At 41.3% G+C, this 13377-nt stretch overlaps 1 protein-coding gene across 4 annotated transcripts in view; it reads left to right on the top strand.

Moving 5' to 3' along the window:
- ints1 (integrator complex subunit 1) overlaps positions 1-12943 on the top strand; it is a 120893-nt gene extending 107950 nt beyond the window's left edge. For all 4 annotated transcript variants that reach the window (XM_043711842.1, XM_043711841.1, XM_043711839.1 and 1 more), the window contains exons 44-48: positions 648-761; positions 4004-4074; positions 9516-9607; positions 10659-10768; positions 11545-12943. In XM_043711842.1, coding sequence (XP_043567777.1) covers positions 648-761; positions 4004-4074; positions 9516-9607; positions 10659-10768; positions 11545-11660 — 503 coding nt within the window. In that variant the 3' untranslated portion in view covers positions 11661-12943. The remainder of the gene's footprint in view (positions 1-647; positions 762-4003; positions 4075-9515; positions 9608-10658; positions 10769-11544) is intronic.
- The last annotated feature ends 434 nt before the right edge of the window (positions 12944-13377 follow it).

Here is a 13377-nt window from a genome sequence, read left to right on the forward strand (position 1 = left end):
TCCCTCTCTCCCGCTGCCTTGCGCCCCTCTCTCGCCACACCCTCCCTTTCTCGACCCTTTCTCTCTCTATATATCTCTGTTTCGACCCCTCTCTCTTTCCCTCTTTCGACCCTGTATCATTTCACTCTTTGACCCGCTATCTCTTGCCCCCATCTCTCACCGTGTGTCTCTCTCTCTCTCACCCCCTCAATCTCTCTCTCTCCACCCTCTATCTCTCTCCTCCCCTATCTCTCTCGCCCCCTTTCTCTCTCTCCTGGCCCCTCTCCCTAGGTCTTTCTCGCGCTCTCTTGCGCTCTCTCTCTCTCTCTCTCTCTCGCACACTCTCTCGCGCGCACGCTCTCTCTTGTGCTCCCTCTCTCGCGCGCACTTGCTCGCTCCCACTCTGTCTCGCTCCCTCCCTCTGTCTCGCTCCCTCCCTCCATCAGTTCTCCTCCTCCTGTCCTCCTGTCTCCCTCATCTCCTCCTCCATCTCTCTCTCTCCCTCCCCCATCTCTCTCTGTCTCTCCACCCCACTCCCCAATCTGTCTCTCCCCATCTCTCTCCCACTTGCACTTCCCCCCTGCGCCCCTTTCTCTCCTCCCTCCCCCTCTGTCTGTCTGTGTGTCTGTCTGTTTCTCTCTCTCTTTCTCTCTCACACGCACATCCAGAGGAAGAAGCAGCTGGCTCCCTCCCACTTGTCAGTTTTTCTGCTACAACGCCGATAACCTCAGCTGAAGTGGCACCGTATCTTCAAAAGATTGCAAGGGGCCGTGCCCTGGAAGGTAAGGCCTCCAGCATAACCTGTAGGTTCAAACAGACGTCGGATATATTGACTCTATGAGGGAGAAAGGAAAGAGGATGTGATGATAAGGTAGATCCAATTAGCAATGCCTAACATGCCCTTTATATTTTAAAAATTTGTATTTTTGTAGCAACTTCCACAATGAAGTACTTTGAAATGCAGTCAGCAGTGTAATGCGGGAATTTAATGTAAAACAAGAACATTTCTATAGAATGAATGGAACCTGCATACAGGTTTCTTTGGGTGAGGGATTATTTCATGCAGCACTGCTTCTAGAGCGGAAATAATGTTATCCTGATGCCAAACAGCTCACTACGTTACCACAGTGGCAAAATGCTCATAGAATCATAGAGATCAACAGTATATTAAAAATAACCTTCAGCTCATGGAGCCTGCAATTGTCGGAAACAGCTACCCAATTACTCTAATCCCATTTTCCAGCATTTGGCCCATTGTCTTGTATGCCTTGTTGTCACAAGTGCACATCTAAATACTACTAAAATGTTACGAAGGGTTCTGCCTCTACTATCCTTAGAGGCAGTGAGTTCCAAATTCTCACCACCTTTTGCGTGTAAAAGATTTTCCTCACAACCCCTCGAAACCTCTTTCCCCTTATCTTCAATGCATGCCCCCAGCCATTAATTCCTTCTCCAAGGGGAAAAGATCTTTCCTGTCTACCCCATCAATACATCATGTGATTTTGCACATCTCAATCGTGTCCCACTTCACTCTCCTGTGCTCCAAAGTAAATAACTCCAGTCTGACCAATTTCTATTCATAACTGAAACTCTTCAGCCCAGGGAACATCCTGGTACTTTTCCTCAGCATTGTCTCCAGTGCAATCTGTAATGTGGATTCCAGAACTGCATACAATATTCTAACTGTGGCCTAACCAACTTTTTATGTAGTTCCAGCATCACCTCCCTGCTCTTCAACTCTATTCAGATAGAATAGGAACTCCTTTCTCCAGAATCTTAACACAAGCCTCTTGCTTACTACTTGAGTAAAGTTGTCACTGTATTACTGTAATCTTGAGATGACAGTTCAAATTCCAGCCTGTCAGCTCTTGAATTTAAAGTCAGTCGGTTAATTAAATAAATCTGGAGTGAAAAGGTGTTATCATAATTGTGACCATGTAGCTGTAGGCTTGTTGTACAAATCCATCTGTTTCACTCATGTCCTTCAGGGACGGGCATCTACAGTTCCTGACCCAGTCTCATCTTGGTGTGAACTCAGAACTACACCAGTGTAATTGATGCTGAACTACCTTCTGGAATGGCTGAGCAAGTCACTCAGTTGTATCAGATTATGATGACATAATGCAATGATTTATGAAATGGTTCAGTGCCACATTCTAAAGTGCTGTTAAAGATGACCTGTAAAAAACTGGCCTTGCCAGCAACTTCCCTATCCCGGAAATGAATGAGTAACAAAACTGTGCAGCCCAATCAGCTGGCATGACCCCAGGCTTCCAAAATTGGCAGTATACATCTGCAGCATGGTGAGGCTGGTAGCAGGGTATTTTCAAAGGCCAGGTGCTGTAATCACTGATCTTGGGTGTTTGAAAGCAGGAACTCAGAGAGGGAAGCTTGGTGTGGGTATGGGGTGGTGGAAAGTGAAAGCAGTCAATAGTCACACAATTATACTGGATAGCAAACTGAGGATGAGTTAGAATTGTGAAGTAGCAAAAGACGGAAAGATGCCGTCATTCCCAATGTGCTGAGTGGCATTGAATCCTGCAGACCTTGTCAGAGCCAACTGCAGGATGGAAGGCTCAGGAAGTGGAGGTGACTTGTGCCTCTGTTTCTGATCTTTTTTTTATTATGTGCTACATTGTCCTGCATGAACGTTGTTGATTGTTTACTGCTATTTTCGGCTGTTGTGTTTGCCATAATTGAGTAGCAGGATGTTTGTGGAAGAAACATGAGGGAGGGATGGGTGGTCTCAGGTAGATGTTGAAGCGTCAAATGGAGTATTCTGGATGTTGGGTGTGATTCCTGAGTGCCAGGGCCTATGTTCGGTGTGTGATGTTGATTTGCTGCATTGAGTAATGTGTTCAAGCTGTGGAGATGCATGTGCAGATGATGAATGTCTTTATGGCATAGCTGTGAGGACTCTGAGTCTAGACTTGGAGAACTAACCTCCCTGGCTATATGCTCCCATGTCTTGCATGTGATTATTAATGGTCTCTTCTGTCCCCTCTTTACATACCCCCACAAATGGGACTGTGGCATCTCTCCATCACCAATGTCTCCAACACGGCATTTGTCCCAACTGGATTGTTGTGTGAAGCTTGATCCCTATTTTTAAAGATTTTCCTTTGTACCAAACTTTTTGTAATCACTTTTCCTTTAAGCAGTAGTCTGCCTTGAAGAAAGAGCAGTTTGTCTGAATGGCCAACATGCCGTGCTGTTTCCAAAGTGCCCTGGCAATGTTGCAGCAAGGAGACCAGGGCTGGAGACCCAGCAGTTTGCTGTGCAATCGTGCAAATGTTAAAACAGAAAATTGGTTAACCAACATCAAAAGGGAAATGAATAAAATGAAAAATGTTGTAGGGACCCCTCATTCCTAGCCCAGAAATCGAGCTGATTGAATGCAGCACTTTGGTCGCTGTGTTGGAAAAACTCAGCAGGTCTGGCAGCATCTTTGGAGAGAAGTCAGAGTTAATGTTTCAGGTCCAGTGACCCCCCCCGCCCCCCCTCCACCCTCCAGAACAGAGCAGTAAATTGAGTTTGATGTAGTTTACACCTAGTCTTTTGTCTTACTTTTATTCACCTACTCTCCCTTTTTTAGTGTCCTCCTCCTACTCAACTGTATAGATCTAACTGTGTGTCTTTGGGTCTGATTTAAGTAAGAGACCAACACTTTCTGTCTCCTGCTTAAAATCAGAGTCAGACTGATTGTGAATATCACTGCACTTTGTCCTACATTCTCTCCTGTGCAACAACAACTTGCATTTATATTGTGACATTGTTGTAGAAAAATATTATAAAATTCATTTCAAGAACTCTATCAAAATTTAACACAAAACTACTAAAAGGTAGGTCACCAAAATCTTGAAAAAGAAATTGGTTTTTAGGAGTACTTTAAAGAGGAAGAGACCCAAAAGGATTTTAGAATTAGGCTGTGACTTTTTAAATTGTGACATTGACTACCAGGAGCCCAGGTAGATCAGCGAACATTCTGAATGGCACCTAATACGTCTAATGTTTGCCTGCTCAGATATTCTGGAAGTCCTGAATGATATTGATGAGATGTCAAAGCGTCGAGTGGAGGTCCTCTTCTTCTTTGCTGTAAGTAGAAAATAAACTAATTGTCTCTCAAAGCAAACAAGATTCAACCACCATTTGCCTGCAGCATTTAATTAGCTCTAGAACTGTATAATGCCCTGTACTCTGCTAACAAGTAGAGCTGACTGATTTTGATTGCAGCTAATAATGTCTCTAGTTGTAAATTGTCAGTGAACAGCCTTTGAGGGAAAGCTGTTGTAAATATTGAAGTGTCTGATCTATTTGCATTGGCAGCAATGGTGTGATGTAAACGATGTGGTGTTATTGCCTTTTGAGGAGCTGGGTCCTATTCCCTTACCTTTTCTCTGCATCTCATTCTCTCCCTCTCTCTCATTGTGATGTCTTAAGCTCCGTGCCACAACAGTTCACAGATCTCAGTTACAAAAGCAGTGTCATTTTCCACATTCTCTGGTCATAAACTGCCTGAACATTGCACCCAACCCAGTTGAGACCACAAATACTTCTATCTGTACCCTGTGAATACTAACCATTGAAAGCTTGGGTAGCAGTTTTTGTGCCTCAGAACACAGACTATCAGGATTCATTGGAACCTGTATAACTCTGGCCTGCAGTAGATGTTAGTGCACATCGTAACTCACCTAGCAAGGATGCCGATTTTGGGTGGGATGCCCAATTTACTGCCGTATCAGTTGTGCGCTGTATTGAATTCAGTGGAGGGTAAAATCTGGCAGGCTTTAAATGAATGTTTGATACTATACCTGCAGACAACCACCTGATAAAGGAGCAGCACTCCAAAAGCTAGTGCTTCCAGTTAAACCTGTTGGACTATAACCTGGTGTTGTGTGATTTTTAACTTTGTACACCCCAGTCCAACACCGGCATCTCCAAATCATGCTCCCATTCTATCCTTTTGAGCTATATCTTTAGGATTAAACGAAAAAAGGGAGAGAACATTTTAAGTGAAGGTAATTTATAAATCTAGAAAGAAAAGTCAAGGTGACAGGGCAGAATGGCTTTTAAAATAAACTGAGTGTTTTAGAAAGAAACAAGTTTAATATTAACGGTCCATAATCATGAAAAAAGGTTAAAAGTTCAAATTAAAGGTATTTTAATAGAATATATAAAGCATTTGTAATAGGCTATATTAATTACTAGCTTAAATAGAGATAAATCTATTTGATTTAATAGCCATTACAAAAATATGATTACATGGTAACAACTACGGGCGGCACGGTGGCTCAGTGGTTAGCACTGCTGCCTCACAGCACCAGGGACCCGGGTTCAATTCCCTCCTCGGGTGACTGTGTGGAGTTTGCACATTCTCCCCGTGTCTGCGTGGGTTTCCTCCGGGTGCTCCGGTTTCCTCTCACAATCCAAAGATGAATTGACCATGCTAAATTGCTCGTAGTGTTAGGTGTAGGGGAATGGGTCTGGGTGGGTTGGTCTTTGGAGGGTCAGTGTGGACTTGTTGGGCCAAAGGGCGTGTTTCTACACTGTAGGGAATCTAAAGTTGGGGACAATATATGTATTCCAAAGTACTTGGCATTTCTAATAGGAAAAGACATGCTAAGTGGGAGTGTGGTAGCTATGACAGTGAAGGATGACATGAGGACAATGGTGAGGAATGATCTTGGTTTGGAAGATAAGGAAGTATCATCAGTTTGGTGGAGAAAATAAATAACAAGGATAAGAAAATGATTTTGGGAGTAGTTAACTGGTAACACTGTTGAACAGAAAGTTATTCAAGCAATGGGCGGCACAGTGGTTAGCACTGCTGCCTCACAGCGCCTGAGACCCGGGTTCAATTCCCGCCTCAGGCGACTGACTGTGTGGAGTTTGCACGTTCTCCCCGTGTCTGCGTGGGTTTCCTCCGGGTGCTCCGGTTTCCTCCCACAGTCCAAAAGATGTGCAGGGTCAGGTGAATTGGCCATGCTAAATTGCCTGTAGTGTTAGGTAAGGGGTAAATGTAGGGGTATGGGTGGGTTTCGCTTCGGCGGGTCGGTGTGGACTTGTTGGGCCGAAGGGCCTGTTTCTACACTGTAATGTAATCTAATCTAATCAATAAGAGACATTATAGCAAAGGCAATGCAATAATTGTGGGACAATCTTCATATAGAATGGGCAAATCAGATTGTCAAAAGTAGTTTAAAGAATGAGTTCATGAAGTGAATTTGAAGCAGTTTGCTGGAAAAACAAGAATTGGAACTAAGCAGCAAAGAGACTAATTTAGATTTTGTTTTGTTTGATTGGACAGGGTTAATTGGTAATTGCATAGTGAGGGATAATCTGGGAAAGGGCAATCATAATATGATGGAATTTTGGAATTTCATATTGAATTTGAGAGTAACACAAATAAATTAAAAATTAGAAATTGAACCTAAGTAAAACAAATTAAATAGATATAATGACAGGTTGGCCAAAACAAATTGGGAAATTAGATTAAAGGGCATGATTGAGTAAGCAATGACAAAAATTTAAAGAAACATTTCATGGTTCTCAGCAATTCTACATTCCATTGAGTAATAAAATCTCCATGAGAGAAGAGATCAATCTATTGCTAACTAAAGAAGTTAAGGATAGTGTTCGATTATAAGAAGAGGCTTATAATATTGACAAGAACGATAGTCAGCCTGAGGATTCAGTGGTTATAGATAGCAGCAAAGGCTGGACAAAAAAATCAATAAAAAGGGAGAAAAACAGAATGAGAGTAAAGTAACCCGAGATGTAAGGACAGATTTGAGATCTATTCCACATATGTAAATAGGAAGGGGTTAATGAAAGTAAGTGTTGCCTTTTAGAGAATTAATAGGAGAAATCAATAATGGGAATAAGTAAATGAAAGACTTGTAATAAATATTTTGTGTTAGTCTTCACATTAAAAGATATTTAATAAAAAACAAATAGTGAGGAACTAAGAGCTTAATAGTGAGGCACTTAAAGTAATCAGTATAAGAAAAGAACAAGTGCTACAAAATTTAATCAGACTGAAAATCCACAAATTCCTAGGACTTGACTGCTTGGGTTGGGAGTAGTTTAGAATTCAGCAAAGGTAAATTAATAAGGAGAAAGTAAAAAGAATATGTGAATATACTAGCAAGAGACATAAAAGTAGATTATAAGTGTTTCTACTTGTGAATGGGAAAGAGATAGCAAAAATAAACATGACCCATTCGAGACGAGGTTGCTGAAATTATAACCGGGAATATGGGAATGACAAAGACATTAAGGAATACTTTGCATCTGTCTACACGAAAATGCTAAAGAAATTAGTATAAATAAATGGCACTGGAGAAATGAATGGTAAGTAGCAAACAAAAGTCTCCCCAAACCTGATAACCAGTATTCCAGGTAGCTGCAGAGATAGTGAATGCATTGGTTTGATATTCCAGAAGTCCTTAGATTCTAGAACAATTTCTGCAGATTGGAATAAAACAGATATAAGCTTGCTGCTTAAGAAAGAAGGAAGAGAGAAGGTGGGAGCTAGAGTACAGTTAGCTTAAATTCAATAGGCAAAATGCAAGAATCTGTGCATTTGGATGTGATAAGGGTGGTTGGAAGAGGGAAATATGATGAAGTAGAGTCAGCTCCAATTCATGAATTGGAAATCATATTTGATAAATCTGTTTTTTGAGGATTTATTCCGAAGAGAAAGGCGAACCACTATACATTGGACTTTCATAGAAACATTCGATAAGATGACACACGAGGAACCAGAGTTTACGTGAATTCTATTTGTCCATTTCAAGCATAGAGCCTGGTCAAGAGTGTACCGGTTTAAATCAACAGGAATGTGAATATTCTTACATTCCTCTGACAATCCCACCACCACCTCAAGTTTCCCTGGCCCCTACTCCGGCTGCTTAGTTCTGCTGAAGTCAGAAATAACACTGGATAGAGGAGTGAAGAACTAAGAAAATTACAGTACAGGAACAGGCCCTTTGGACCTCTAACCTGTACCGATCCAGATCCTCTATCGAAACTAAAGGATGTTCAGGGTCAACTGGAGAGGAGGGTTGGTTTGTGGGCCTAGGGGTACCTGATGCTGCAATTAAAACTACATCAAATAAAACTACTCAATATTAAATTGTCCATTCGACAGTGTTCGTTATAGTAGCATCCACTGATTTTTTTTTTCCCATAGAGATCTCCTGAACTTCTGCAGCCTCAAGCTAGAGATTCCAGTGACTTTATTTTCTTGGTTCTCAGTAATCTGAACATTTCAGTTGTTAAAAGATTTAAAACTATTCTCTCCACTTAATTAACCCATGTTCTTGCATACATTGCCTGACTTTAGCATCCTCTCTGCCCCCCTACTTTTGCAGCCCCTTTGTTTCCCACCCCTGTGCAGCCCCTCTATCCCCATTTCAGCCCCTCTTTTCCTCCCTTGCCATCCTTCTGTTTACCCCCAGCTCCCCCCCTCCCCCATGTTTGCAGTGTCTCCCCCACATCATCCCTCTTGTTCAGTAAGTGATATAGAGGATAGCATATGGGGGTTACTTTGACAGAAAGACCTCAATATGTTTTAATTTGTGGAAAAACTGTTAAGTGTTAAGGTAAAAGGAATTGGGTAGCTTTATAAGAGAAGCACAAAGTTAGCATGGTAGTACATGAAGTAATTAGAAAGGTAAATACTGGTCTTTATTGCAAGGAGGCTGGAATAGAAGAGCAAGGAAACCTTGCCGCATGTTATAGGACTTTAATGAGACCATACCTGATGCAGTATGTACAGTTTCACCCTCTTGAGAAAGGGTGTAATGAGGTTCACTAAATTAATTCCTGGGCTCTTTTATGAAGAGAGATTAAGCTAAGTAGTATTATACTCTGGAGTTTAGAACAATGAGAAGTGATCTCGTCAAAACTTCTGAGATTCTGAGACGGTTTGTCAGATTAGATGCTGAGAGATTATTTACCCCCAACCGCAGAGTCTAAAATCAGGGTCAAGATGCTGATTCAGATTGTCATGAGGGCAATAACATTGTGAATCTTCTAAATGCTGTACTTCAGTGAGAGATGGCTGCTCAGATATTGAGTGTGTTCAAGATTGAAATTGTTAGAGCTTTGGACAATGTAAAGGAATTGAAGAATGTATGTATATAGGATAGAAAGTAACAAGGATCAGCCATGAGCTAATTGAAACAATTAGCATGTTAGTTTGCAGAGGGAAGTAGTCTGATCACTTGGGAATAGATGGGCGTCGAGCTCCTACCTGGAGCTGTGCAGTGTGATTTGTAGTCCACCGTCAAAATTCAGGTGTTGCCAGATTTGATATGGTCTCTGCACCTACTGTGACCAGTAGAACAGGAGGAGCGTATTAACACCTTCCCTGACTTGAACTTTTACCTGTTAGTGGAGAGGAATTCACTTCAGACTGGAGCCCCAAATTATAGTCGTCTTCTAGACAATGAGGACCAACGCCTTGAGTATGGCCATGTTCACACAGTAGGAGGCTGTTGCTGAACTGAAAGCTTTCTTGTTTTTCACAGAATGATCTACAACGGTTGATGAGCTCCCCAGAAGAACTGTCACGAAACGCAGCATTTGTCTTGGCTATGCGGAGTATCCAGAGCAATCCACGGTAAAGGAGGGGAGAAGAATAACTAAGCGATCATGCAGCATTTACCATGATGCTGAAACACACACTGCAGCCAGTAGATTACTTTTTGAAGTATAGTTCATTATATTTTAGGAAACACAGCAGTCTATTTATTACAGAACAAGCTCCCTCAAACGGCAATGAAATAATGACAAGATAAATGTTTGCTAAATGAGATCTTAAGGTGGATGAAATATTTGAACTATTTTCCAGGACACCAAAGAAACTTCCTTGCTTACGGAGAATCTGAGGTTAAATTACAAAAAGAGGTTACAGAACTATGATTGTAGTCTCTGGGTATTTTGATCAATGCTTTTCAAGTGTTTAGGGTATAGGATAGGATAGACAGAGGAACATTTATTCTGGTGGTTGGGGAGTTATGGACTAAGATATAGTCTAAAAACTTAGAGCTAGATCTGTCAGAGAAATTATTAATAAAAAATTGTGTTAGAAGCTTGGAGCTGTCTTCCATAAGCACCATGGTGCATTTATTAATTTTAAAGCTGATATCCTCAAGTGTCTGTTAATCAAAGGGATATAGGCCATTGGGTGAGGTTACAAATTAGCCATGATGCCACTGAATGGCAAAACCAGTTTGAGAAATTAAATGGACTCTTCCTTGATTATATTCCTACTCTAAAATTAAGCTGCAGGATCTTTTAATGTCCACCTGAGAGGACAAACAGGATCGATCTTTAACCTCATATCAAAAGCAAGGGTAGTAATATTTTAAGGGTGCCCTCTTTCCAGGCACCATCTTGGACAGGCCAAGATATACTTAAGGAGCAGCATTGCTCCTGTGTTCTCCAGGTGTGGCTGTTTAAATGTTATCAGAGACGCAAACTGTTGCTGTAATGATGGGTAGTTTCTGTACTGGAACCTTGTAATATACAAACATTTGTATGTCCCTTTTCAGCCTCCAAACAGTGCCACAGTGTATTTACAGTTTGCTCTACTATGAGACTGTTCGTCTTCTCAAAATAAGCACATACCTCTGACTGCGCAGTTCAGTTTGTTTGGTTTCTTTTTCCAGTACTGCTGCAGATTTTCTTCCAACCTTCATGTACTGTCTTGGCTGTGGAAATTACGATGTGGTGCAGACAGCCCTGAAGCACCTTCCAGAATATGCGCTGCTCTGCCAAGGTAAAATTGCTGAGTCTCGAAATCCGATCTTGAATTGTGTTTATCGTGCAAAGAAATCTTTAAATTTATTCTTTTAATTTTAAACCACCCCCAATGCTTCCCAAAAGCACCAATGCCAATTCTTCACATCCCTTTCTCATGAGCTCTTGTGCCATGGATACAATGAGCCCACCTCTTGTTCCCCTCACCCAACACCACTACCACAGCACATTTTGGTCACATTGCCTTTGTATGTCTGACAAGGGGGTTTTACAGTCATGTACGTAAAAACAAACACAGAAAATGCTGGACAAACGCAAGGGGCCTGACAGCATCTATGGAGAGATGTTCGGGAAAAGAAAACAAGTTATACTGGACTTGAAATGTGAACTCTTTTCTCTCTCCATAGATGCTGTTAGGCCTACTGAGTTTCTCCAGCATTTTCTGTGTTTGTTTCAGATTTACAGCATCCCCAGTCTTTTGCTTTTATTCCCATAGAAACGCACCACATTTTTAGTGGCAACTGCTAATCCTTGGGGTATTGAATTTAACTAAAGCATGTGTTATGCCCCAAACGAAAATAGAGTAATTGCACAGACTGGGGATCTTCCAAGAGTCTATTAAAGTGTAATCTGCTCACAACTATATTTACCTGTCAAATTGTTGGAACATTTTCCATGCATGCAGATATTATTTTGACGCTATTATCGATCTGTTTATTTGCTTTGATTTGGCTGTTGAGGTCCTGTCTATCGTTTATGCCAGTCGTTCATTCTTGTACCATGTTCTCTTCACAGAGCATGCGGGAGTCCTCTTACACAAAGCCTTTCTGGTGGGGATGTACAGCCAGCTCGACACAAGCCCACAGATTGCAGAGGCCATGAAAGTTCTGCACATGGAAGCCACAACTTAATGATTGAACAGTATAAGTGAACTGTGGACGTGGATGCAAGACTAAACACGATTGAAGGCGTTGGAGAGGAAATACTTTCAGCACAAAGTCATTGCAGGCATCTTTATACATTCCACAAGGAATCATCAGGAAACTATGAATCCATCCAGGATGCTTCTGCTCAGGAGGACTTTTCACTGGAGCCCCAGTACAAATTCCACCAAAGCTACTGGGAATCGATAGCTAAAACATTGCATTTTCTCATATGAGTCGAAGTGCAATGATTGTTATCAGCCCTTTGCAATATTTCTGAAAGGCACAGAATCAAGTTGATTTCTCTCTCTTTCTCTCACTTTTTTCCCTCTTTTTTTTCCTTTTTCTTTCTTGCTATCTCTGTCTCTGGATATGCATAATAAGGTGCTGACTAATTAAATTCCATTCTCATTTCCCTCTTTTCCCCCTCTCTTTCGGTTTTCCGCTTCTGTACTATTTTCTCATTTGGGTGAGGGCTTGGTGGGAGCGTACTTCAATGTCTCACTTCAGTAAAGGTGCGTGGGCTTGTTTACGATGCAGAGTGATGCCCACAGCATGGGCTCAACTCCTGCACTGGCTGAGGTTACTGCGAAGATCTTGCCTTCCCAACCTCTCCCCTCACCCGAGGGATGATGACCCTCAGGTCAAACTCACCACCAGTTGTCTCTCTCTAATGAGAGCGGCCCTATGGTCCTTTGGGATTATGGTGATATTACCTTTACCAAGTTGAGATGTCCACACATTATACATCAAGAAAAGCAGTAATGTTAGTGTACATCTCTTTCAAGCTAGCAGCTTTGCCAATTTATCTTTGTAGCACAAACCTGGGTTCTACCTTTTCAACCTACTACAGAGTAGGGGGGCACAGCTGGCAGAATTGCTTAACATGACTTTAGCATCTGTGGTGAGGTGCAATTATGACCCTTCCTAATTATAACGATCAACATCACTAGCATTTTTTTAGCTAGGACATTACAGACAGATTTAAAATTGATAAACTGCCAATTGATATCTTCAAATAAAATTCTGCTGCCACAAGTCAGCAGACACAACTGTGTTGCAGAGAGGCACCTTAGAAGGACAGTACTATTGACTGAAGAGGTCTTGTGAATGTGTGAAGTTGTGTAGCACAAGGAAAAGGAGCATTCACTCTACTTAAAATACCAGCAACATGAGACCAACAAAGAAAAGTAACTTGGCTCCTTAACATCTGTTAAAACATGAAACTTTTGTCAGAAATGTTTTTATAAAAATTGATGTTTGACAATAAAGTGACGAGTTATTTTTATTTATTACTATAGGGCAGACTAAGCAGGCAAACTTCACAGTGTTGGCAGAAGTCTGACCGTTCACCAACATAAGCAGAAAGGGAAACCACTTGGGGGGAGAAGTGGTAACAGAATGTAATATCTAAAACTAGAACTGATGTAATTAAGTTTTCGTAGTATTTTCACTGCAGCTGATTCTACTTTCTTATATTGTAAAGGACAACGCTGAAGAAATAATTTAAACTTTTTCAAGAGTAAGCTCTGAAGTTTGGAATTTTTCATTTTGTGACTAATAGACATCTATATTTGTGTGTCTTTTCTGTGTATGTTTATATAATACACAGGTATTTGAACACTGCTGTTGAGGCATAATTGACTCACTCCTTGGGTTATGCTTCAGTAATTAGCAGATTGTATTATCTTAATATCCAAACAAT

Source organism: Chiloscyllium plagiosum, chromosome 21 (genome assembly GCF_004010195.1).
Source record: "Chiloscyllium plagiosum isolate BGI_BamShark_2017 chromosome 21, ASM401019v2, whole genome shotgun sequence".
In the NCBI taxonomy this organism is placed as follows: domain Eukaryota; kingdom Metazoa; phylum Chordata; class Chondrichthyes; order Orectolobiformes; family Hemiscylliidae; genus Chiloscyllium; species Chiloscyllium plagiosum.